The sequence below is a fragment of the Sarcophilus harrisii genome, chromosome 5 (genome assembly GCF_902635505.1).
Source record: "Sarcophilus harrisii chromosome 5, mSarHar1.11, whole genome shotgun sequence".
NCBI lineage: Eukaryota > Metazoa > Chordata > Mammalia > Dasyuromorphia > Dasyuridae > Sarcophilus > Sarcophilus harrisii.
The window spans coordinates 14,707,690-14,735,265 of record NC_045430.1 but is presented as its reverse complement, the minus strand read 5'-3'; the positions used below and the strand labels follow the sequence as shown (position 1 = coordinate 14,735,265).

The following is a 27,576-nucleotide window of genomic DNA, read 5'->3' as shown; positions in this document are numbered from 1 at the left end:
AAATAACTTCTGGGGAAAGAGTCCTGGTACCAAGAGGCCGATCCAGTCCTGGTTCAGTCACCCGAATGCTGTGTAATTTTGGATAAATGTTTCTTGGCTTCAGTTTTGTTGAATGTGAAATGAGGCAGTTGGACTAAACCATCTTTCTAGGCCGTCCCTTATGGCACAAATAATTTATGAATCTGACTGACTGCCTGTGCAAATGCATCTGTAGTCACACTTCCTCAATTGTGGGGGGAAGGGAAGGGGGAGGTGAGGGTTTGAGGAAACCAACTTTAAAGAGGCAGGAAGGTCCCCAAAGAGCTTTAAGGCTTCTGGGATTGATAGAAAAGGTGTTGGTGCAGCTTGGACGCAAAGAAGTGTTGATCAGAAGGAATTTCCCATATTTCCTAGGGCTTTGGACATCCTGGGGATCCCCAGGCAGAACTACCCGGCCCTGGGGAATCCCAGAGATCACACAGACCCAGAAGACAACTAGAGGAAAGTGAAAGGTTGGGCTCCAACTGACAGCCTGAGTCGCCCAGGCCTTGTGGACCTCCAGCTTCTTTCCCTGACCATCCAAAGCCATGTCGCTGCCCAGACAGCTCCGAGAAGAGAGGTGAGTGGACAAACACCTCTAGTAGAACCTCTGGCCTTGTCCTTTGAGTAGGAGTCTCCCTCCGTGCCCTGAAGGTCTTTTATAGTAAGCTTCTTCTCACTCTGGTGAGGGGAATTGGTGGCAAAACTAGGAAAGAACAGGTTGAGTCAGAGCCCTTCTGGTGAATAAGGGATTCTGGTCGGTTTTCTTTAAAGATAGAAACTACCTCCTGATGCACTGATCACAGAGTTAGAAGTAGAGATTGACTTCTCTGAACTTTTTATTTGAGGAAACTGAGGCTTAAAGCAGGAAGTCCATGATCATGTAGCCTGGAACAGGCAGACTCAGGGCTGCAATGTCAAAAGCTGGTCACTTTCTGAGTCAGACTCTCAGAATTAAGGGATGGTTCCCTTTCCTCCCCAAAGCTCTGTGACAATGGATAGTAATAATAGAGATAATATTGGCTCTGGCTATTGGTGGCAGAACATTAAACACTATAATTATCTCAGCAGTATTTGCTGATCTAATCTAATGACATCTAAATGTCATTAAACAAGGTGATGAGGCAATAATAAGAAAAATTAGCCAAGGCAGCTAGGTGGTGCTATAGTGGATAGAGCACCGGCCCTGGATAGAGCATTGGCCTTAGTTCAGGAGGAACAAAGTTCAAATCTAGCCTCAGATACTTCATGCTTACTAGCTGTGTGACCTTGGACAAATCAATTTAACCCTGATTACTCTTCCTCCACCACCAAACAAAAAAAAAAAAAAAAAAAAAAGAGAGAGAGAAAGAAAAATTAGCTGTTTGATCCACAGGTACAATAGAAGGCAGACCATTAAATGTATCAGAACAATAGCAGGATTGAAATTTCTTCCATGACTATTTTTACCTGAAATCCATTAAAAAACTTGGAAATTACTGATATTTAATAATAGTTGAGATTTATACTTTAAGGTTTGCAAAATGTTATTTAAATTAATGTATTTATGTTTTGAAGCAAAACAATGAAAAAAATCTTTTCCATACAGTCAGCACAACTCAAAAAGGGTATTTTATATGAAAGTGACTCTCCATTTTATAAAGTTTGCCTTTTTAAAGTTCTAAATTCTACATGTTCCTTTTGAAACTGTCCTGCTAGTTGTTCTTTCTGAATTTATTTTTTATTCTCTTAAAAAAAAAAAATCTTACAGTGACCCTCTTTTTTTCCCTATCAGAACTGCTAATCCTCACTTTCCTTCCTAATTAAGAGCTCAGAGAAAGAAAGGAAAAATCTGCTTGTAATAAATAAACATAATCAAACAAGATGAATCTAAAAATGTGACCCTGTACCTTGGGTCCATCCCCACTCTATTAGATGGGTAATATTTTTTGTAATAAGCCTTCTAGAGCCATGTTGGCTCATTGTTTTCATCACACTTTTTTCTCATCCCATCTAGCCCTCAAAATGAAAAAAATTCTATCTCCCCAGAACCTTTATATTTTCTCAATAACCTTCAAAGACATTGTAATTCTAAAGAGATACCTGTTTCTCTTCTCCTGATTAGAATGTTAGCTCTACATTATAATAGCTCTTTCTAATTCACTCAAATACATCTATCTTTCTAGATTCCTCTGAACACTTATGTTTGTATTTCAAAATTCCTCATCAGTTCTCATCTTTTTATCAAAAAATGCTTCAAATTTCTCTAGTCCCTTGATCTTACATTCCCAATAAACTCAGAGGATTATACTCAGCTTTGCAAGATATGCCATTCTTTGTTATAATCCTAAATCTTTTGTCATTTAGAATACTGTATTCCAAGCTCCCCTCTGATTTTTGCAGAAGCTGCCATGTTTTGTGTGATCCTGTAGTTCCTTGATTCTCGAACTGCTTTCCTCTCCCCTCCATACATGCTTGAAATATTTTTTTCTTTGACATGGGAACTCTGGATTTTGGCTCTAACATTCCTGGAAGCTCTTTTCAGGAGATTCTTTCTTTTTCCTTTGCTCCGAGGTGAAATCAGTTTCTTCTGATTCCTTCGTGATTGTCTGGTCTAGTGCAAACTTCAGGATTTTGCTGAAGTGGCTATGGGAAAGTTATCTTCCATTCAGCTGGTTATCTTGTCTGCAAGTCTTCAAAGCACTTTTTGGATGCATTATTTCATTTGAAAATCATATCCATATTGTGAAGAAGGGACTTTGTTTCCCTCCCCTTTTATGGATGAGAAAACTGAGTTGAGATTCAGAATCAGAGAATCTGGCTTTGAATCTTTCCTCTTCCCCATTCTACACTTGAAGCAAATCATTTCTCCTCTCTGGGCCTTAGTTTCCTTACCTGAAAAAAAGACTATATGACTGCAATGTCTTTCAGTTCTAAATCTGTGACTTAGGATTTATACAGCAAGGGTGATATTCCCATCTGTTCTGTGAGAACACACACAGACTCGTGTCTATCAAGCACACATTTCCAAAGCTGTGGGGGCTCTTTTGGGTACTGGAAAGAAGACAGGGTGACTCCTTCTATGGGGCTTATAGTCTACTTGAGGGAAAGCAAATAAGACATTCACACTTGGAATGAAATAATTGCTGAGCTGCTCAATAGTGGCTACAAGTACTAGGAGAAGATTGGAGGAGGGGGAGTTCCCCGCAGGCTAGAGGAGTTGGCTTCCTTTTAAGCAGCCAGATTCATTGCTCTTTGGGAATATCCCTCCTTTCTAGGCCCCTCTTCCCTCTTGATTTGTCTGGTATGGAAAGAGCTCTAAATAATGAACACATCAGGGTCCATGACTTATTGCCTGTGTGATTTTGGGCAAGTCATCGCAACTCTCTGAGCTGCCACTTTTTCAACCATTCTATAAGAAAGTAACCTCTAAGGACCCTTCAATGTCACAAGTCTAGGAGGCTGGTATTCTCATTGGACAAGAAAACCATATTTGAGTAAATGAATGCATGGATTTATTAAGTGCTTCCTATGTTTTGAGTACTCTGCTAAGAACTGGATAGACAAAAAGCAGGGCAGTTCTTGCCCTCGAGGAGCTTACATTCTAGTAAGAAGAAAAGCATAAAGGAAAGCGGTGGCTAGGGAGGCCAGAGATGGAGAGTGGGGCCATGGGAGCATAGATTCTCATGCACACTTGCACACAGGCTTTGGGAATCGAAGTTCATGTGGTCAAAGAAGCATAACATATACTTTTTCAAAGAAGTGAACCTTTGTTTTCTACCGGGTGACCGTGGGAGCTGTCCAGGTCAGGGAACTACTTTGCTCTTGTGGGAAGACAGACCTGTCTTTCAAATAATAATTGTAATATTGTAGGAGAGTAGCTGCTTCCTGCAGTTAGGAGAGATGCAGCTCTGGATGGAGTTCTGACACTGAACAGCTTGGTGACCCCAGGGGGCTGGCTTACCCACTCTGACTCTCATGAAATCAGAGACTAGGAGGGAGTTCAGGGGCCACCCAGCATGCCCTGGTCACCTCTTCTCCACAATGGGTTTTCTTAATGAAGAGAAGCAGTGGAGTTGATGGAGAGCTGGTTTTGGCCTGAGGACGACCCCGGTTCAAGACCAACTTCTAATACATACTTTTAATGTCTGCTTGGGCAAGCCACTTACCCTATGAGTTTTCTTAAATATAAAGTGAGGAGATGAGATCTGACTGGCTCCACTATTCCTTCCAAGCCTAGATCTCTGGTCCTAGGACTGTGGGCAAATCATTGGACTTCTCAGAGTTCTAGGCAACTCTTAGGACCCAAAATGACATAGCAGGAGCTGATCTGCCTTGGTAAAGGGATTTCCTAGATGGGAGAAACCCCCCTCCCTCACCCCTTCCTTTACTAATGAAAGCAGAGATTTGGACCAAGAATCTTCCTCCTCTTCCCCCCTCCTTCTCATCTTTTTCTGTCCTCCTCTTTCTCTTCTTGCTCCTCTTCTTCTTTCTTTTTTCTCCCTCTCTTCCTCCTTTTTCCTGCTCTTCCTCCTCCTTTTCTCTTCCTCCTCTAATTTTTCCTTCCTCTCCTCCTTCTCCTTCTCCCCCTCTTCCTTCTCTTACTTTTCCTCTTCTTCCTCCTCCTCTACCTCTTCCTCCTTTTCCTCCTTCTTTCCTCCTCTTCTTCCTCTTTCTCCTTTTCCTTCTCTTCCTCCTTTCTTCTCTTCTTTTCCCTCCTTCTTTCTCCTCCTTCCTTCTTTCTCCTCCCTCCTCTTTCTTCTCCCCCTTCTTTATCCTCTTTCTTCTCTTCTTCCTCCTTCTCCTCCTCCTTTCACATTTTTTCAGAGTACTTTCTTCATGATCACCTTGCCATTTAAGGGCTTCTGCACATCACCTCCTACCTACATCTACACTTTTTCCCCATCACTGCCATTCACGTATTTTCCCTCCCAGACTGACTTGCTGCTTCCCAGACTTGGCATTCCACTTCCCTCTTCCACACCTTTGCCAGATCAAGCCCCGTTCCTAGGGTGCCCTTCCTTCTTCCCTCCACCTCTTAGTCCCAGTCTTTCCTTTGAGTTCAGGCAATTTTTCTCCATTCCAATTTCTTTGGTTCTCAGTTATTACTGTTCTGTCTCTCCTCAGACAATCCTAGAACATTTTATAAGACACCCCCCTCTTTCATTGAATATTTTATTTTGAACTTCTCTATGTGTAAATGTTAGAGTTCCTCAGTAGAATGTAAGCTTTTAATGAATAGGACTGGCTTTGTTTTTGTCTCTTTCTCCCTGGCGCTTTCCATATGTTAGTCTGTGCTAAAAACTGTGAAATAGAAATATACTCCACAAAGCAGGTAGTATAGATATTGTCCCCATTATATAGACATGGAAACTGAGGTGCATTGTCTCCATCAGGGTCGCAAAGCCAGTATATGTCAAAGCTGGATCAAACCCAGGTCCTCTCCTTACTCCAAGCAAAAAGCTCTTTGTACTTAGGAGATTGTTGTCGTTTGTCCTTTGTTCTCTGCGAGGACCGTGACATCAGGAAGGGGATGCCATGGCATGCAAGTAAATTGGATTTAAATGAGGGAGGGCTGTGCACCATCACCTGCCTCACTTTCTGCTTCAGAACCATCTGAGTCTAATGGCCAGATATAGATCAGAAGACCGCCCTGAATGCAATAGATTATGATCTTGGTCTTTTTAAGCTAAAAGCTCTCGGTTTGACCGTGAGATACAGCGTTCCAGGGAATCCCTCTTCATCCAGAAACAGAGCACCCCAAAGGTGCAGGGATTTGAAATTTAATTCCCGTGCAATGAACATCGATCTTTATAATGACAATTCTCGTGCTGTGCAAGATTCCGAAAGGCCGCCTAAATCAGAAAGAAAAATTCAATTAAATTCAATGGAATTTCGTATTAAAGAATTATTATTCATGCAATTGAATTTTTAGCCAGAATATTCAATTAACCACAATATGACCTTTCTGGACTTTGGTTTCTATAATCAGAGGAAGCTGGATTAGATGCTCTCTAAGGTCCCTTCCATTTCTGACATTTCATTTTCTAAACTGCTTTCCAGCTCTGACCATCCCTGTTTAAAGTCTCCTCCCAGCTCTGACCTCCCCTGTTCTAAGCTCCCTCCCAGCCCTGACATCCCCTGTTCTAAGACCCCTCTCAGCTCTGACATTCCCTATTCTAAAGCCCCTTCCCTCTGACCTTTCTGTTCCAACATTCTCTGTTAGAAAAGCTCCCCCAACAGTAATAGTCCATAATTCTAATAAAATATAGATTCAGATGAGCATCATTCCCTTGATTACTTCTGGCTCCTAACGTAGCCAACTGTGCACCTGTTGTTATCTGCCTGTTGTTGCCTTTATCCTTGTATCCCCCAAAACATCTGCACACAGTAGGTACCTAGAAAATGCTTCCTGAATGGATGCAGGTCTCTGTATGTTTATGGGTCCTCTGAGGATCCCTGTTGTGATGACTTGATGAGCTTTTTCTTTCTTTTTTTATATGAAAGCTTTTTTATTTTCAAAACATACGCTTGGATAATTTTTCACCCTTGACCCTTGCAAAACCTTGTGTTCCAATTTCCCCCCTTTCCCAACCCCCTCCCCTGGATGGCAAGTAATCCAATATATATTAAACATGGTAAAATATATATGTTAAATCCAATATATGCATATGTATTTATACAATTATCTTGCTGCACAAGAAAAATCAAATCAAAAAAGAAAAAATGAGAAAGAAAATAATAATACAAGCGAACAACAATAAAAAGAGTGAAAATAAAAAGAGTGTGGTCCAGACTCAGTTCCCATCATCCTCTCTGGGAACAGACGGCTCTCTCCATCACAAGTCCATTGGAGCTGGCCTGAATCATGAGCCACGTCGATGACCTTTCCCTCTTGCTTTCTCAGTGACTTCGACCAGCTCCCAGATGATGTGCCTATATCAGCCAACATCGCTGACATCGAGGAGAAGAGGGGCTTCACCAGCCACTTTGTAAGAGAGACCTTTGAACTCCTGGCCCAGAGCATCCAGCCTGCTCTGGGCAGGGCCGGGGGTGGGGAATGGGGACTAGCTCCTGGGTCACCTGTGGCCCTCTGCCTTCAGAGCTCGTAAAGAGGCATGGAATATGCTCCTTTTGCCAATGACCCCAGCTCACACCCAGCTCTCCCTTCAGACCCTCACCTTCCCAGCCCCTCTGCATCCTGGAGATGAAGGAAGCTCCTCGGATGCGATGTCCGATAATGGCCCCATGTTATCCTCTCCTTGGACACCATAGATTAAAGAAAGGCTAAGAGTAGGGGCTGGCTCTTCTATCCTTGTTTTGCAAAAGAGGAACTGAATCTCAGAGAAGGGCGGTCATTTTCCTAAGGTCACACAGCAAATGGCCAAAGAATTCGAATCCACGACCCCCGGCTCTAAATCCAGCACTCCACATTGCCATGAGCGACAGAGCCACGTGTTAGAAGGAACCTAAACCTTAGATAGCTCAGACCTACGGGGCCAAATTACCTTAGATAGCTCAGACCTACGGGGCCAAATTACTAGAAGGGTTCAGATGCAGTGACAGGATTATGGGCAAAGATGGGCGTTAATGAACCAATTAGCGAGCTCTGTGCCTGGCGCTGGGCGGACAAGGGTAGCAGGTGCCTTGGGCCTAACAAAGGACCCGCCACGAGTATCCAGAATACATATATAACTGTATAAATGTAAATATATAAATATGTAAATGTAAGATGATTTGCGGTGGGGGAGGCCAGTGTGAAACATTTAATGTAAAAGGCGGAACTTGGACAAGGAAACCAGAGGTGCCGAAAAATGAAGCGGAGGGGGAAGGACGTTCCAGGCCTGGGCCAGGGTGTGGTGGGAAATTCCGTGCTCTGTGTAACGGACACAATTAAGGGCCATTTGGTCGGGGCCTTACACCCCCTCCCGCAGCATCACAGAATTGGCCCATCCAAGTGAGAACCGTGTGACCCTGGCAAAGAGCTCACGCTCTCTGGGCCTCCGCTTTTTTAACCGTAAAATGAAGAGGTCGACCTCGATTTCTCTGAGTTCTCCTTGCTCGGGCCCTCGGACCCTCTTTCAGCTTCCTCTGTGACCTCTGAAGCTTTGTCTTCCCTCAGGTGTTTGTCATTGAGGTGAAGACGAAAGGGGGAGCCAAGTACCTCATTTACCGCCGATATCGCCAGTTCTATGCCCTACATCTTCAACTGGAGGAGAGGTTTGGGCCCGAGAGCAAGACGGCCCCCTTTGCCTGCACCCTCCCCACGCTGCCAGGTAGGCTCCGCCCCCTTTGGTTATACTCTCTCTCCCGGGCAGAGGAGCTTGTCTGGGCCTATTTGTCTGCAAAACCAGTGGCTTACAGTCGGATTGTATGTTCTGTGACTCTGAATCGTAGACTGTTTTCTTTTTCTTTTCTTTTCTTTTTTTTTTTTTTTGATGCTATTGAGGGGCAGCTAGATTGGGCAGTGGATGGAGTGCCGCCCCTGAGTTCAAATCCTGCCTCAGACACTTAACGCTTCCTGGCTGTGTGACGGAGCTAGTCACTTAACCCCAAGGGCCTCCGCAAATAAAAATGCCATTGAATCTGTTTTTAAATGTCTAATAGTTCCGACCCCTCGGCCCACACAAAGCAGCACGCTCTTCAGTAATCAGAAATGTGGTTGGCCCTGCCCGTGTTCCGCGGTCCTCACCGTGGTCCACCCCCTTTTCACCAAGTCTCCCAGAGTGGCCATTGGTGACCCCCGATCGGTTAGAGCTCTGAAGTCCTTCTTTCACCTCGTCTTGGTCTGGGCCTGCGTTTCTTAATCTTGTTTCACTCGCGATCATTTTTCGCTGGTGACATTTATTAATTCTTGTTGTTTTTTATTATTATTTTTTAATTATTTCGAAATTTATGCTTATTTATTTTTATTATTTATTATTTATTTTTATTGTTTAAGTATATAAAATAGGTGTGCTAATCAAACCTTTACCGATAGCAAACCATACTTTCCCAGCCCCATGTTCAGTTCCGCGACCCCCGAAGGGGGGACAATCTAGCACAGTTTCTGACGGGCGGCTCGCTGCTCTCTCTCTCCAGCCAAGGTTTACGTCGGCGTGAAGCAGGAGATCGCCGAAAGCCGAATCCCCGCGCTCAACTACTATATGAAGGTACTTCTGAGCTCTGAGAGCGGCGAAAACCGGATCCCTCCGGGCCGCTAACCTCTCCCCCTGGCCCGGGGATGAAGAAGTCTCCATTTTAAACCTTAGGCCCCTGTCTGTCCCATCCCCTCAGTGAGGGCTCCAGAACCTCTCTGGAGACCCTCGGCGTGGATTCTCAAGCAGGGGGGATGGAGAGCAGAGAGTCTTGCTTTTCTCTATCAGGGATGCTCATCTGCATTCACTTGAGGGAGTAGTGGAGGGAATGCTTCTCTCTCTCTCTCTCTCTCTCTCTCTCTCTCTCTCTCTCTCTCTCTCTCTCTCTCTCTCTCTCCCTCCTCCCTTCTCTGTCTGTCTCTGTCTTCCCCCCCTCACTAACTCTGTCTCTTTGCCTCTCTGTGTCTCTCTCTGTCTTTGTCTTTCTCTCTTTCTCTCCTTCCCTCCCTCATTCCCTCCTTCCTTCCTTTCCTCTATCTCTATCTCTGTCTCCCTTTCCCCTTCCTCTCTCTGTGTCTCTCTGTCTCTGTGTGTATGTCTCTGTCTCTGTTTGCCTGTATCTGTCTCTGTCTGTAGGTCTCTCTCTCTCTTTCTCTTTTTCTCTCTGTCTGTGGTCTGTCTCTCGCTTCCCCCTTCCTCTCTCTGCGTCTCTCTGTCTCTGTGTCTCTTTGCATCTCTCTCTGTCTCTCTGTCTCTGTCTTTGTCTCTCTCTCTCTCTCTTTCCCATCTCAATAAATATTTGTGAAATACTCACTAGATGCCAGGCTCTGTGCCAAGTGCTGAGGATACAAAAAGAGGCAAAAGACAATCTCTGTCCTCAAGGAGCTTATAACAGGGGACACAATGTATAAACAAATATATGCAAAGCAAGCTGCATAATGAATAAACAGAAAATAATTAACAGAAGAAAGACACTGGGACTAAGCCGGATTAGGAAAGAATGCTTTCACCTCTGATGCCTGCTCTGCTGAGTATCTAAGAGGATAGAGCCCTGGTCCTGAATGAGAAAGATCTGAGTTCAAATCCAGCCTTAGACACTCACTAGCTGTGGGACCCTAGGCAAATGACTTAACCTGTTTGCCTCAGTTTTGTAATCTGTAAAATGGGGATAACAACAGCACCTATCTCTCAGGGTTGCTGACAAATGAGATTGTAGTACATTTAGCACAATTCTTGGTACTTTTATTTTTATTTTAATTATTTTATATATTTATTTATTATTTAATATTTTATTATTATATTGATATATTTATTTGCAAATTTATTTATTGTAGCACATTTAGCACAATGCTTGGTACTTTTATTTTCATTTTAATTATTTTATATATTTATTTATTATTTAATATTTTATTATTATATTGATATATTTATTTGCAAATTTATTTATTGTAGCACATTTAGCATAATGCTTGGTACTTTTATTATTATTTTCATTATTTTATATATTTATTTAATTTTATTATTATTATTATTATATTGATAAGTTTATTTATTGTAGCACATTTAGCACTATGCTTGGTACTTTTATTACTATTTTGTTACTTTATTTATTTAATATTTTATTATTAATATTATATATAATAGATTATATTATTATTATTATTTGCAACTGAGACAGTTATTCACTTCTATCTCAATTTCCTCAACTGTAAAGTGAGGATAATAATAGTCCTAATCTCCCAGAACCATTGGGAGATAATATCTGTAAAGTACCTGGCATATATTAAGTGTTTAATAAATGCTTCCTTCCTTTCTTTCTTTCTTTCTTTCTTTCTTTCTTTCTTTCTTTCTTTCTTTCTTTCTTTCTTTCTTTCTTTCTTTCTTTCTTTCTTTCTTACCTAAGTGATTTTAGACAAGTCATTTCTCAGACTACTTTATAAAATGAGAGAGCTGGGTTATAGAGCCTCTAGGTCCCCTCCCGATTCAGAATCTCTAATCCTAAATCTTTTCCTCTTTCTGGGTCTGCTTCCTTTTTTTGTGAAACGAGGGGTTTGGACAAGCCATCCCCTATGCCAGAGTCAGCATTATTCCCACTGCATTGTTCTCAGGAAGTGATAATGAGAAAAAGATTGGGCGATGTGTGATCTTCAGTAATTGCTTAGTCTCTCTGATGTATGATATTTCCTATTTGCTTGGACTACTTACTTGCTTCAATTCAACAAGCTGTGTTCAAGGTCTTGTGCTAGATCCTGGAGATTAAAAAGCTCCATACCCATAGGCCTTTGCCCTCAAGTTGATGTTTTATGGGGGAGAAGGAAGTATAGGTTATGGATAGTTAATCTGGGAGGAAATGCTATTAACTAGTACGATCATCAGAGGCTGCCTGTAGGAGGTGGCCCTGGCTGGAACCCTGAATGAGACTGAGGAGTTTAATGGGAGGAAGGAAAAAGAGATTGCGTGGCAGCCATCGGGGAACAGCTTCAGCATTAGCCTGAAGGTAGGAGATGCTAAGTTTATGAGATTGCACACAAAAACCAGGTGTCCTAGCATGCATAAAGCACATGAGGGGGAGTAATATGGACTGAACGGGCTTTAACTAACTACAGCAACAGTCATTTAAACCTCTGAAGAGCATTGCAAAGTTCACAAAGTGTTTCCCTTATTGGCAACTATCCTCCAGAGTAGGGACTATTATTAGCTCCCTTTTACAGATGAGGAAATGGAGGCAGACAATGGGTAACTTTCTCATGGTTATAAAGCTAATAGTCAGAATCTGAATGCAGATCTTGACTCCAAGTCCAAAACTATCCCATTGCACCACCTAGTAAATGATAAGCAGAGGATGTTCATGTGTAATCCTAAAGTCCAAAGGGAGCCCCTTAAGGTTCTTGAAGAGGAGAGTGACTTACATTTTAGGAAAATCACTTTGACCACTGTGTGGAAGATGAATTGGAGTGTGGAAATCAATGAGGAAGCTATTGCAGTGGTCCAGGCTAGAAGTGATGAGAGCCTGAGCTGGAACGATCACCATGTAAATGAAGAGAAGGGGACAGATTAGAAGAGATATTGTGATTCTAGAGCTAGGCAGCTAGCTAGCTGGCAGAATAGATTTAAAGGCAGATAGACCCGGGTTCATATTTTGCCTCAGATACCAGTTGTGTGACCCTGGATACTTTGCATAATCTCAGTTTCCTTATCTGTAAAATGGGGAGATAGTAGCACTCAGTTTCCTTATCTGTAAAATGGGGAGATAGTGACACTAATTTCTCCAGGTTGCTGAGAGGATGAGCCGAAATGTCATGTCACATACTCTGCCGACTACAATGTGCTCAGTTCTCTTTAGATAGTAAATGCTAGTTCATTATTAGGACTGCCAATCCTTGGCAGCTAATAAGGCACGTCAGGGTGAGGAAAAGGGCAGAGTCAGAGATGACTTTGGGGTGATATACCTGGCTGCCTGGGAGAACAGTTGCGAAGAAGAGAAGGTCTAAAGGGGAAGTTTTCTTCACAGTGACCTCTGGAGGAACACAGGCAATCTGTTTTTTCTTTTCTTTTCATTGAATTTCATTTAAAAAATACAATGGACATTATATCACTTAGTTTTTCTTTCAGTCCCAATCTGAAGGACTTGTTAGTGTAAGGCCATAAACGAGAAATGGTTGGGAATCAGTTGGAAATCAGTCACTCAAGGATGTGGGCTGGAGAAGGAGAATTTTGGGGGTCCTATCCTGGCGTGTACGCCAACTTTGGAGGCAAAAATGACACAAGGGAAGGGGATATATGGACAACTTTGAGGAAGACCTGAAAATGGCCAGAGAAGAAAGAAAGGCAGACTTTAGGGACCTTCTCAACTCTTATCAATGAAGATGGCGGCGCCGTATTAGGAGTTTTGACAATTAAGGCAAATGTGATTGAGGGTCGGGGGTCAGGCTACCCTGCAATGAGGAACCAGAGTAGGATCTCATATCTAAATTTAAAAGGAACCTCAGAGACCTCTGATCCATCTCCCTTGATTTATAGAGGAAGAAAGTGAGGGCCGTGAAAAATAAAGTGATTTTTCAAAATCCCTCAGCTATTAAATGTCAGAAACATAAATCTTCCTGGCACTACCATCAATGGTGTTTCCACAGTACCGGCTTTTTGTCTATATAACAGCCCAGAGCTTGAGCATACATGTTTTCTCAGTCCCACACCAGCTAAACGCAGAGACTCATCGTGAGATTGGCCATGGATTGGGGGTGAGGGGCTGAACATTTCAACCACGATAGCTCTGGAGACCAACCATTGATAAGTGTTAGGCAGGCTGTGATCAGAGCCACCAGAGGGGACAGATTTTTATCCCTCAAATCACAGATCCTAGAAAATTTAAGTAAAAATTCCCTCTAATAAGCCACCATCATGTTCTCTTATTTGGCCACATAGATGTGATTTTCTGGTTTCCCGTCCCAGGGTCATGCTGATTAGCCCAGTTTGAAGCCTGTGGAAATAATGAAAAAGAAGGAAACCACTAAGAGATCCAAAGAGACTCTGATCTGCCGTAAGCCTGAAGGAGGAAGCCCCAGCGCCCACTCCCTCAGTGCCATAATGAGAAGGTTTTCTGATGATTCGCTCAGAGACCATTCTCCTCCATCAGGAGGGGCTGATGGGAGCAGTCCTTCTCTCATCTCCAGTTTTCTCCCCTAGTAACAGTGGGGAAGGTAGCCTTCTATTTCTGATTCTATACAATTAGTGCCAGAAATAATCACCTGCCTGCCCAGTGTTTGGCCATTTGTCTACTTCCAGCCACCTCCCAAATATTGGTTGAGCGTCTGTGACCCACTAGTCCTTGCTCCGGCTCCAATTTCAGGCCCCAAAATAAATAGAGATGAGGATGACTCATTCATAAAGACATTAATATCATGGAATGGTAGAGCCTGGACAGTGCAGGGGAGGGGAGGATGTGAGGTTGAATCCTTGAAGTCATGTCTCTCCTCTGGTTCTTAGTTTTCCCATCTGTAAAATGGGAGGGCCAGACTGACTGACCTTATGTGTCCTTTCTCGTTCTGGACCTATGATCCTAGATAAGAGGGAAGGGGTTTTGGCCAAAGCCCCACAATTAGTGAATCACAATTTGTCATCTAGCATTTATTAAGGACCTACTGTGTGCTGGGAATTGTATTACATGCTGGAGATACAAAGAAAAGCTCTTAAGCTCACGGTATAGTGGGGAAAACATGCCAACAACTATGTGCAAACAAGATGTAGACAGGATAAATGGGAGATAATCAGGAGTGGGAAGGCATCAAAATCGCAGTCTGCTGGGATGAAAAACCAAGAAAAATCACTCTTTCTCTGTCTCTGTCTCCATCTCTCTCTGTCTCTATCTGTCTGTCTGTCTCTCTTTTCTTTCCTCCTCCTCCTCCTTGTCCTCCTCCTCCTCTCTCTCTTTCTTTCTCTCTCTCTCTCTCTCTGTCTACCTGTCTGTCTGTCTCCCTCTCTCTCTCTCTATATTTTTTTTCTCTCTCTCTCTGTCTTTCTGTCCTTCTCTCTCTCTCTGTCTTTCTGTCTCTCTCTTCCTCTCTCTCTCCTCTCTCCTCTCTCTTCTCTTCTCTTCCTTCTCAACAAAAGGTTATAGATTTAAAGCTAGGAAGAACTTTAGAGGTATCTAGATCAAATTTCTCACTTTTCAGAAGTGGAAACTGAGGAGCAGAGAGGCAAAGGCACTTACCCATCACCTAGTTTCATAGTCAGAATTTGAATTCAGATCCCACAACTCCAAACTGAATGCACTTTCCACTATATCGCTCTCTCGCCACCCCGCCTTAGCACCTTACCCCACTGGCACCCCATGATTCCAGCCCTGACCTTCTCTGGGGAGGGAATTTTGGTGGGATAAACCAGGGATCCAGGGAGGCCTGGAGCTGTTCGCCATTCCCCAGTCCCAAAGGAGGGAGAGCATGAGCTTCAACAGTGATAGCTTTGCTGCTCCAGCAGGGGTCACCGTAACAACAGCAAATACAACGCAAATCTGCATAAAGCTGTGAAATACTAATTTGTAATTAAAATGCATGAATCCAAATATTATAGCTTAGAGCTTAAGGCACCAAATGTTTAAATCTTCTATTAGCAGCTTCCTTGCATATTGAGTTGTATTGTCTGTATGCGCTTGGGACAATCACTATGGGATACAGTGGAGAGAATGCTGGAGTGGTTGGCCATTTCCTTCTCCAACTCATTTTACAGATGAAGAAACTGAGGCAAACAGGGTGAAGGGGCTTGCCCAGGGTCATGCAACTAGTAAGTATCCGAAGCCAGATTTGAACTCACGAAGATAGGTCCTCCTGATTCTAAGCCCAGTGCTCCATGCACTAGCTCCTTCTCTATTATTCTCTCCTTTTTACAGCTGAAGGAATTAAGGCAGGCAGGAATCAAGTGACTTATTCAGGGTCACCCAGCTGATCAGCAAGTAAGCCGGGAACTCTATCCAATGAGCCATGCAGCAGGGAGTGCTTGTGGAAGACCTCATATGGAAGAGAAATCAGGATGTGTTAGGGGAGAGACTCCCCTCCCTGTAAATCAAAAGCTTCAGTATCCCAGCGGCCCTTTGTCTGCCCCCAATTCCACTGATGTCACCCCCATTTAGAATTTGGTTCTGTACTGGGTACTGGGTACAACACTCCAGATGTAATCTTAAATTTCTTTTTCAGCTGACAAACATCCTTCCTGTCCCTTATCGGGAAAAACAAAAGAAAAACAAAACCCTTGTAATAAATACACATTATCAAGCAAGATGGAGGTTCACACTTTGGCCTTGTCCAAATGGACGCGTTTCATTCTGTGCCTTGAGTCCATTCTCTTCTGGAAGACAGTAGGGAGCCTCTGGAGTCATGTCTGGTCATTGGACAGCAGCGTCCTTAAGACTCTGAGAGTTGTTTGTATTTGCGGGGCAGCTGTTATAGACTCCAGATGTGTTTATGGCCAACCCCTCCTTAGCTCTGAGCCCTGCACGTCTTAATTGAGAGGGGGACCATGTTGGGAGCATCTAGGTGGCGCCATGCGGGATAGAGTGCTGGGTCTGGGGTCAGGAACATCATCTTCCCAAGTTCAAATCCAGCCTCAGCTACTTATTGGCTGTGTGACCCTATGCATGTGAGTGTGTGTATACACACACACACACAAACACACACACACACACACACACAAGACGGGGTATTGGAGTCGCAAATACCTCTTTCACATATTGTGTCTTAGAGAAATCATTTAATCTCATCGTACTCTAGGGGTGTGCTGGTAAATGTTTAGCAATCAGATCCCCTCCTGCCCCCTAAATATACTTTTTACCTTTAAACTTTTAAGTTTAATATTGTCTTAATAACACTTCGTACATTATTTACTTAAGTACAGATAATCAACAAAATAATAAACCAAACCCTGATCTGTAACACTGTTAGTGGACTTAGAAGGAATAAAATCCCCCTCTGAAAATTTAATGCCCAATTCTCCTGAGCCAAAATGAGCTGTTCCTACCATCCTCCTGTACAATTCCTTGTCTAAGGCTAGACATTTCCTAACAATTGCAAAACTTCATCTATAGAGGAGATTTCTTCACTGGAGAACCCCAGTCACCTGGATCATTCCCGTCCCCCAAATAAAGTCTCTGCAGGAGACTGACCTTTCCTTTTTAGAGATAAGAAAACTAAAGCCCAGAGAGGGGAAAAGCCAGAATTCAGATTTAGATTTTGACTCCCAATGAAATGTTTTCCCCTATAAATATGGACCCCTTTTGTCCCTAGTGTGATTTTATTCCTCATTTCAAAGCAGACTCCCCTCATTTCCTCTAGGATCCACCATCAGTCCCATATCATATCAGTCCCATTCTCTCATACTGAGGGGAAGAAGGATCGGAGTGAGGACGAGAGAGACCTTTCAAGAAGATTGTTTAGGGGCTGGTCTCTTAGTCTGCAAGTTGATTTCTTTCTGCTTCCCATGACACCCCATTTTTCTTTTCCAGAAACTTCTCAGCCTGCCTCCTTGGGTACTGATGGATGAAGACGTTCGCATCTTCTTCTACCAGTCCTCCTACGACTCTGAGCAAATCCCACAGGCTTTAAGGCGACTCCGGCCTCGGACCCGGAAAATGTAAGGGGCAAAGCCCACCTTCCAGCCCCTTATAGGGACTGGGTCTCTGAAGGGGTGAAAGGGACCCTTGGTGCTGAACTCTACAGGGTTCAGTCTATCTCCAGAAGCCTCTAGTTATAGCCTCACTCTCCTGGGGAAGCTCTTGCCCCTGTTCTTGTTCTGCCTTCATTCTCCAAGACGAATTTTGTGGATGGTACCAGGTGAAGTCTATCCTATTTATATCATCTCTCTTTTGGAGAAAGGTCTTGGTCTTATTCCATGCTATGGAGAATACACAGTGTGGAAATTTATCTCTTTAATAATAATAATAGTTGTAGTTATTATTCATACAGTTATTATTTATGTATAAATAATAAATATTATTATTTATAAATATATAATATATATTATTTATAAAGTATAAATCACCTTACAAATATTTTTTCATTGGATCTTCACAACAATTCCGGGAGATAGTTTAATATCATCATTCTATTTTAGAGATGAGGAAGCTGAGAAAGCTAAAATAAGTGACTTGTCTAGAGTCATACAATTTGTGTCTGAGTTGGGATTTGAATTAGGTCTTAACTCTTGGTCAAGAAGACTTAATCCATTGTGGCCCCCAGCTCCCTCACTGATGCAAAGTAGTAATTTATTTCTAATTGTAGTCTCTATGGAAGCGCTGAGAAGTTAAGGGACTTGTCCAGAGTCACACATCCACTGTATGTGGAAGATGTGAGATGGCATTTTGCTGATTTAAAGGCCATTTTTCTAAAATATTTTGATCTCAAGACTCCTTGATATACTTCAAAATTATTGAGGACCTCCAAGAGCTTTTGTTGACATGAGCAATAGATATTGCTATTTACTGTTAGGAATTAAAAATGATACAATTTAAAAACATTTATTGCTTCATATAAAATAATAAAAAATCTATTACATGTTACCATAACATTTAAAATTAAAAATAACTATATCTTTTTTTTTTTTTTGGCTGAGGCAATTGGGGTTAAGTGACTTGCCCAGGGTCACACAGCTAAGACGTGTTAAGTGTCTAAGGTCAGATTTGAACTCAGGTCCTCCTGGCTTCAGAGCCCACTAGATGCCCCAAAATAACTATATCTTTAAAAAAAAAAAAAAAGTAATAAGCCAAATGGCATTGTTTTATATCTTTCTGAAAATCTCTTTAATATCTAACTTAATAGAAAATAACAGGGTTCTCATATCTGCTTCTGCATTCAATTTAAGTTGTTTTGATCAAAGTATATGAAGAAAATCAGTCCTCATACAAATACAAGTTTGGAAGAAAAAGAAGTATTTTTCATTCAACAAATGACTTGGTCTTTGTAGTATCATAAAACTGGTGTTGATCACGAGGACTTCCTGAAAGGGTCTTGGACACCCTCAGGGGTCTGTGGTCCACACTAGACTGTGGTAATCTTTAATTAATGCCTTAGCATGGAGTAATTAATGGAGGCATTGTGATCGGAGGAAAGGAGCGGGGTTACATTGCTGACCTCCACTATAGCCAGGAAACATCTGGAGGAGAATGTTCAGTTCTGGAGAGCAGGTTTTAGGAAGTAAACTGACAACCAAGCCCAGATGCAGAAAAGCGTGACAAAAATTGTGAGAGGAAGTGAAAATGCTTCCATCTGAGAGGAGAGAGAAGGGAATATTTATTCTGGAAAGAGAAAGTTTGAGGATCCAGGAGATGAAATCCTGGATTATGCGAAGGTTGTCCCAGAAGAGATAGTAGGTTTCTCCTGTTTGCCCCTGGGGAGCCATAGTTTCAGAGGCAGATTCAGGCTTGACCACAGACAAAAAAAAAAAATATAAATCCTAAATCCTTTTTAACGATCTGTGCTATCCCAAATGAAACAGCCTGAGTTAGGGGACCATAGAAGCATGTGATTTAGAACAGAATGGGGCTTAGGGAAGGGTCTAGTCCAATTCCCTCATTTTATAGATGAAACACCGAGGCTGACTGACTTTTATAGCATTATATAGGAACAAGTTCTGCATCACTGAGGGTCTTCAGGAGGCGAGAGGATGTCCATATGTTGGAGACTTTACAAGAGGATTTCTGCTGCAATAAGGGCAGGGAGAGGAGGTCCCAGGTCAATGTCGCAGCAGATGAGAAGCCCAAACCTCCAGAAATGGCAACTACTGGGGCTTGTGGTGCAGTGAAGAGTCCTGCAATTGGACTGTGAGGACATTGGGTAGTCTGGTCTTGCCACTTACTGCCTATGTGGTTTTGAGAAAGTCATTATTCTCAAACTTAGTTTTCTCATCTGTAAAATGGAAGGGTTGGAATGGCCGATAGCCAAAGTCCCCCTCAATTCTAGATCTTACTTTTCTATTAATCTGCTTGAAAATTTTAGGCATCAGTCTTCCTCTTCCCTCTCACCACCCATTACTCCTTGTTCTGCCTTGTGAAAAAAAAAAAGGAATGAGCATTTATTAAGCACCTATTATATGCCCGGCAGTGTTTTACAATTATTATCTCATTTGATTTTCACAACCATCCTGGGAGGCAGGTGCAGTTATTGGCCCTCATTTTTACAGATGAGGGAAATGAGGCAGATAATTGACTTTCCCAGAGTCACACAGCTAAGAAGTGTCTGAGATTTAGTAAATGGCAAGTTTTCCTGACTCTGGACCCAATGCTAAATACCTTGCATCCAACAAAATAAGTCTAATTCCTTTTCACAATGACATCTCTTCAAAAATTAAAGACAGTGGGCCATCATGTCCACTCACTGACTTCTGCAGGTTAAAAATCTCCCATTTGTTCAATCAGTTCTCATACGACATGATTTCCAATCAGTCTTTCAATCAGCAGAGATTTATTAAGTGACTACTGCATGCTAGGCAATATGTTAAGCACTGAGGGTACAAAGACAAAAGTATCTGCCCTCAAGGAACTTGCATTCTAAGCAGGGGATTCTATGTACATATATAGGTGCATACATGTGTACATAATACATGTATATAAGGCTATGTGTTTGCACATATATGTCAACCAACACGTATTTGTGAAAACCTCACTATATCCCTCACTATGCTAAGACAAAAATGAAACAGTGATTGCCCTCAATGGCCTTACATTCTATAGCTGAAGACAATATATACATTAATAGGTATACAATTAGTGATTTTTTTGTATGGGGCCTCTCATAGCACTCTCTCTAGCTGACTTCCCACTTGCCAACATTTTCCCTAAAGTGTGATGCTCACATTTAAGCTCTGAATCCAACCAACCCTACAGATGGAGGTTTTGGCCACTGGTAACAGGTACTGGAACTACCTGGTACTGGTCCCATTCTCAAGTCACAAGGGAGAGACCAGTCATTGATCTTCCAGTTTCTGCTTCCTTTCCAGGTTCCATGCAGGGAGTCAGTCCAGCCCTGCTGTTTTTTAGTCAAACAATAATCATTTATTAAGCATGGGGTACTGGTTAGGGATCTTAAAAAAAAAAATCAATAACCCTAAAAGACAGTCTCTGTTCTCAGGGAACTCCCACTCAAATAGGACCAAAAGGAACATTTTTGGGGGGGAGGAGGAGCTCTGTGAGCTTGTCCCTCATATAGAGCCCCTCTTTTCTCTTTGCAGCAAGAACATCTCTCCTCAAGCTCCGGGTTTTGACCGTCTGGGCGCTCCATGTGCTGAGGTATGTGTTCCCTCAGGTCTTCATACTTTCACCTAGAAAGCATCCACCATGGAGAGCGACTTCTCAGCCCCTCAGTCCCTCCAAGGACATTTTTAATTGGCTGCCACCTGTGCTCTGGTACTATGCTAGGTTCTAGGTGTGGGAATGTGGGTCTGTTAGTGTAGGGGCTTGGGGACTATATATTGGAAAGATGCATATTATATAAGAAGAATTGACTGTAGAGTCAACTAAGCCGAGTTTGAAATCTGCCTCCGACACTAGCAGTGTAATAGTGACTCATTCTCTCAGAGCCTCAGCTGACCCATTTGTACGATAGAAAACTAACTCAAAGAGTTGTTATTCATTATAGATGACATTTCTATGGCCATTTAAGATGTGCAAAGCTCTTTGCCTTCAATAACTTATTTGATTCTCTCAATTCAGCAAACTGCTTTACTGGAAAATGAGGGGGTTGGTCTCCATGGTCCCTGAAGTCCAATGGTCTTACGAAGCCTCTTTCTTCCTTGGTCAAATGAGGGGGTTGGACCAGATGGCCTCTGGGGTCCCTTCCAGCTGTAGAGATATGAAGCTTATTGTCCATTGTTTGCCAGGGATTATTGTAGAGAAGATCAAATGAGATAATGTGCTTATGTGGCACAGTGACTACAGCAGGAGGTGTGGAGTCAGGAAAACCTGAATTTAAATCTGGCCTCAGACACTTCATGTGTGACCCTATAACCCTAGTTTGCTTCAGTTTACTCATCTGTAAAATGAGCTGGAGAAGGAAATGGCAAACCACTTTAGTGTTTTTGCGAAGAAAACTCCAAACGGGGTCACAGATAGTCTAGGATTTGACTGAGCAATAAATAACGTTCTTAAAGCGCTACTGAATTTATTAAGCAAGTGCTTAATAAATTGGGCAGATAGCATGTAGAATTATAGCTCTAGTGCTGAGATCACCTAGTCCAACCTTCTAATTTCACAAATGAGGAAACTGAGGCACAGAGATTGAATGCCTAGAATAGGCTCACAATTAGTAAGTAGGTGGTCAAAGCAGGATTTGAACTCACTCCTCCATGTTCAGTTCACATTCCCCTATACCATGATGTCTGTTTTTGTTACAGCAGAGCCATCTAGTTCACTAGCATCACTGCAACCTCTTCAGAATTCTAGACTCCAAAGAACCAGAATAGTCTTAGAGACCAATTGAAATCACATGATCAAAGGATAGATTCTCACTTATACAGTACTGAATCCAAGTTCAATAACTAAATCTCTTAAATCATTATTACCCAGAATTTGTTTTTTTTTTTTTTTAAATCTCACAATGTATATTTTCCTCAGAAATGTTTTTTTCCCCTTCCTCTACTTTCCCAAGGATTGTAAAGATTTGGAAATAAATCTTCATACATTCATTCCAGCTACCTTTATGTTTTCTCAGGCTTTGTTTGACTTTACTGGAAACAGCAAACTGGAGCTGACATTCAAGGCTAAAGACATGATTTTCCTGCTGAGCCGAGTCAACAAGGACTGGCTGGAGGTAAGATGACTTTGAGAATGAGCTGAGGAAAAGAAAATGAATGGAGATGGTAAAGTAACTCAGAACCGTATTCCATGAGGATACCTTGAGATCCTTGAGGAGCCTGATTATTGATTGACTGACTGACATTTAACTCCTTAGGAGCAGAGATTGTTCTACCTTTTGTTATAGTTGTAAACAACCAGTAAACATTTGCTGAGTGGCTGGTTGATCTTCAAAGATTTGAAAAATCATTATGTGGATCTTTAGATTAGATTATTAGATATTATATTAGAGAGATTAGTTTATTATGAGAGATCTCAGGAGAACTTTGTTTATATTTTTAATTACCTTACCACGAATGTGTTCTTTCCTGCTAATAAAATGTAAATTCTTTGAGAGCAGCAACTATTCTATTTGTCTTTATATTCTAATAATTGCCTACCTCAGAACCTTGTATGTAAGATTGCTTAAGCAAGATGTGGAGTTTGGGAACACTCTGGTGTACGGCGCACACACACACACACACACACACACACACATCTGAAATTTAATTAATCAACCAGATAATATTTGTTGAAAAATGCTTAGCACAGTGCCTGATAATAGTAGATACTATAAAAATGCTTCTTCCCTCCATCCTTCTCTCTCCCAATCAATCAATCAATCAATCAATAAGCACTTATTATACCCACTCTGTTAGACACTGTCCTTGGTGCTGAAGAAATAACGACAAGGAATATCTTTATTCTTAAGAAGTTTGCTTTCTAATAGAGCTGAGAGGGGGATGAAACAATGTGAACTACCCTATGAAAATAATTTTAAAATTGTTTTTATATAATTGTTTTAATAAAAAACTCTATGAAAAAATTTTAAGTAAAACTTTTCTGTGTCTAATATATTTCAAGTAAAAGTATATGATGTAAATGCCTTGTAAATCTTATGATCTATATAAATGTTAGCTTAGAAAAAAATCTGAGGCAAGATTTCTTGACCTTGAACTTGCCTGGAGGAAGCTAGAAAGTAAAGTAGATAGAATTTTGGATCTGAAGTTAAGAAGCTCTGAATTCAAATCTGGCCAAAGTCATATGGGTAATAAATCACAGATTCATACATCTTGAGATGAAAGAGACCTCCAAGGTCACGTAGTTCAACCATCTCATTTTAAAGATGAAGAAATTGAGGTCCAGATAAATGAAATGATTTGCTCAAAGACATTACAGGCATTAAATGGCAAGGGTAAAATCTGAAACTGGGCCCAGTGGGTCCAAATCTTTCTTCTTTCCACTTTATCATGATGACTGACTATTGAGAGGGTTAATTTAGGCTGGTAGGGATCAGAGTAAGGATAAAGCAAGCAATAATTGTAATAGCATTTTAAAGGATTTTTTTTTTTGCAGAATACTGAGGTAGGGATATGTTAGCCTTCTTTTTTTTATATATATAGAAGAGAAGACCGAGCCTCTCAGAGGTCAGATAATTTGGCCTTATTAAGTGCCTGAGTCTAAACTTCAACTCAGTTACTTTGACCAGACTGCCATGTTGCCTTTCAAGGGTCTATGCTCTCTTCATCTTTCCAGGGCACTACTCATGGCGCCACAGGGATCTTCCCAGTCTCCTTTGTGAAGATCATCAAGGACCTCCCAGAAGAAGAAGATGGCCTCACAAATTGGCTTCGATGCTACTATTATGAAGACACAGTGAGCACCATCAGGTACTGAGGCTCAGAAACTAGGGTCTGCAGGCTTCTCTTCCTGTGGCCTCCTCCTAGCTCTCAGGGGGGCTTTTTCCTCCCTCTCATTTCACCTGGGCCCTGAGAAAACAGGATACTGAATTCTTCAAGAAGGGAGGTAGATTCTGAATCCAATTCTTCCTGTGCAACAAGAGAACTGTTTGGTTCTGCACATATATATTGTATCTAGGATATACTGTGACATATTTAACATGTATAGGACTGCTTGCCATCTGGGGGAGAGGGTGAAGGGAGGGAAAAAGTTGGAGCAGAAGTGAGTGCAAGGGATAATGTTGTAAAAAATTACCCAGGCATATGTTTTGTCAATAAAAAGTTACAATAAAAAAAAATAAAAAGAAGGGAGGTAGAGAGTCCTGGAGATGTAGCCACAGGTAAGGGAAGTGAGCATTAAAGGAAGAAAGATGACCATGTTCAGTAACTGGGTCAGGGAGGGTCTGGGAGTGGCCATGGAGAGGAAGGATCTTGCCAGTAGGAAAGAACATTGGGCTAAGTGCTGAGGGAACCAAGGCAAAAATTCCCAACAAGCCAGTCATCTTTAAGGAGCTTGCATGGCATCTGAGGAAGACTCCTAGCTAGAAGCCAAAGGGATTTGATAGAAGGGATAGAAGCAAGGTAATTTGGGGCTAAGATATCAGCATAGGAGGTAGAAGGTGGTGTTTGAAGTGAACCTTGAACACTAACCATTAGGAAGTTTTTCCTTGCACCAAGCTTGAGTTTTCCTCTTTACAATCAAGACAAAAATAAGAAATATTGATTATGTAAGCATATTGATTTTCTTGCTCTGTACCAAGTACTTGAGATCCAAATAAAGAAGTGAGACAGTGGGTAGAGCACCAGCCCTGAAGTCAGGAGGATCTGAGTTCAATTCTGGTCTCATGTGTGACCCTGGACAAGTCACTTAACCCCAATTGCCTCAGCAAAAAAAAAAAAAAAAAAAAAAAGTGAGACTGTCCCTGTTCCCAAAGAGCCAGCCACTAATAGCAGATGTGATGGCAGCAGGGAATACAATATATTTGCAGAGCAGTCAATGCAGGATACTAAAAATCTTCCATAGAATATAGTCTTTCCCACTTGGTTATTCTATACGACAATGTCATGGATAACCCCTCCATGGCCTACTTCTCTTGTTTGTCTCATCTGGTCCCTCAATAATCTTGCCTTGGGATATCCACTCAATGTTCTGGAGGCCTTCCTCAGTCTCTCCTGACATCGAGTGGGTATTAGCGGCTCTACAATTCTCACACAAAATAATTAAACATTTGTTTAATGGGGCAAGCTGAGGAAATCAGTAATGAATGGGCTCTGGAAGTGTATCATCAGAACTCAACTTTGAGTTCCAAGAAGCAGAGGGTGAGCAGGCATTGGATATAGTCTGTATAGAGTCATGGAGGAGGAAGATGAAATGTTGTGTACAGAGAACAGATTAATTCTGCCCATTATTCTTTGTTGTGTCACTTGGGTCAAAGGGACCAAAGCTACCCCTCTTCCATGTTTGATAGAATATAGCAAAGGAGGGGCTGGATGAGCATCTGTCCTTCCCAAGCTTGTGCGGACAAATCTTTTATTTTTCTTTGTCACCTTCTTAGGGATATTGCGATAGAAGAAGACCTTAGGAACACTCCATTATATAAAGACCTGATGGAACTAATGAGGTGAGGAGACCCCTGAAAGGGCAAAAGTAATGCTCTCAAGACATCTCAGTAACTTGAGGTTCAGGGGATGGGAGAGGGCAGCGATCCAGGCTGGTCCTTTAGATTAAAGTTCCTAAAGATTGAGGAAGTGGAATGTCGTGGGTTCTGCTTTCTTTGAATAGAATAAGTTCCTGTTCTTTAATTAAAATCCATCCCAAGTAATGGGCAAGTCTTCCCTGGTGAGAAGCTGAGACCCATCTAGAAGGGAAATCAAACTCTGTGTGATGGCAGCAAGATGCCAACTGACTGCTTTTTTGTTCTCCAAATGAGGGTTTGGGGAGGTGCTGATTCAGTGGGGGAAATCCTATGTTCATATTCTTTAAAATATCAGTCAGATGTTTCATAGGAAACATCTGGATAGTGAAGCAAAAGTTCTAAAATGGTAGTCAGAAGACCTGGTTCCACTAGTGACCACTTATATGACAGTGGGCAAATCTCTTCTGCAGGCCTCAGTTTCCCCATCTACCAAATAATAAAGTTAGAATCAATCAACACTTATTAATATTATATTTCATGCATAATAATATATATTATATAAACATATATAATATAAATATATATTTGCATATGTTTATGACATTAATACAATATCTCATAATATATTTGTTATTTATTAGTATGTATGCAGAAGAAATTTACAGGCCTCAGTTTCCCCATCTACCAAAAAATAAAGTTAGAATCAGTCAGTACTTATCAACATTATACTTACTGTATAATAATATAGTATAATGTATTTATTAGTGTATGTTTATTATGTTAATACAATATATCATAACATATTTGTTATTAGTATGAATTTATTATATTAATATACTATATTATATGTCAATAGAATTATAATATATTTATTATGTATTAACACACTATATAATATTTATTATATCAATACAACATATAATGTATTTGTTGTTTATTACATATTAATACATTGTATTATTTTTTCATTATATGACAATACAATGCATTATAATACATTTATCATTTTTTCAAGTTGTTTCTTGAACATTTGTTGATATAATTATATTATATTATATTATTATATTGCCATGTCTTAATTTATTATCCATCAAGTAAGCACAAAAAGAGTCTCCCTCAAGGAACTTACAATCTAATGGGGGTTAAATTAGCTGAACAAAGTGGTAGAGTAGAAAGAATCCCGGGTTTGGAGCCAGAGGATTCAAATCTTAGTACTGTGTGAGTTGAGCAAATCCCTTTGCCCCAGGAACTCAGTTTCCTCTTCTGTAAATGAATGGATTGGACTAGATAACTTCGAAGATCTCCTTTTACTCTAGAGATGTAAGGATCAACAAAGCAAAGCTTGTGCCCGCACGTGGGTCGCCATGTTCTTCCCCATGTTTCTCTTCTGGAGGCTTTCTGGAGCCCCCCTAAGCCTCCTGCCCTTGCTTTCCCCGCCAGGCGAGAGTTTCAGCGCAGCGACATTGCTCTGAATTACCGGGACAGCCAGGGGGACCTGGTGCGGCTGCTGTCTGACCAGGACGTGGAGCTGATGGTGAAGCAGGCCTGGGCCCAGCCCTCTCAGAAGCGGCTCTTCCCCTGGAAGCTCCATATCACGCAGCAGGACAATCTCCACGTCTACAACACAGCCCCCTGAGAAGCCGTCGCTGTTGGGACTGGGCAGGGATGGGGCGGGAAGGCGGCGGATGATTCTTTTCCCCAGACTGGACCTGATGACGCCCAGCCGGCCTCTTGTGCCAGGTGTTCCGTTCTCCCCCTAACTTCCCCAGCCTGAATGAAATAAACAGCTGAGAGTCTGCAGCCTCAGCCCCACAGCC

At 41.7% G+C, this 27,576-nt stretch overlaps 1 protein-coding gene across 1 annotated transcript; it reads left to right on the top strand.

Annotated features, from left to right (window-relative positions):
- Window positions 1-260: 260 nt before the first annotated feature.
- Window positions 261-27,576, top strand: NCF4 (neutrophil cytosolic factor 4). Its single transcript, XM_031937959.1, has 10 exons — window positions 261-598; window positions 6,905-6,989; window positions 8,120-8,273; window positions 9,079-9,149; window positions 17,065-17,192; window positions 20,784-20,841; window positions 22,262-22,360; window positions 23,920-24,053; window positions 25,679-25,744; window positions 27,200-27,576. The coding sequence occupies exons 1-10, from the start codon at window positions 567-569 to the stop codon at window positions 27,393-27,395; spliced, it is 1,023 nt and encodes a 340-aa protein (XP_031793819.1). The 5' UTR covers window positions 261-566; the 3' UTR covers window positions 27,396-27,576.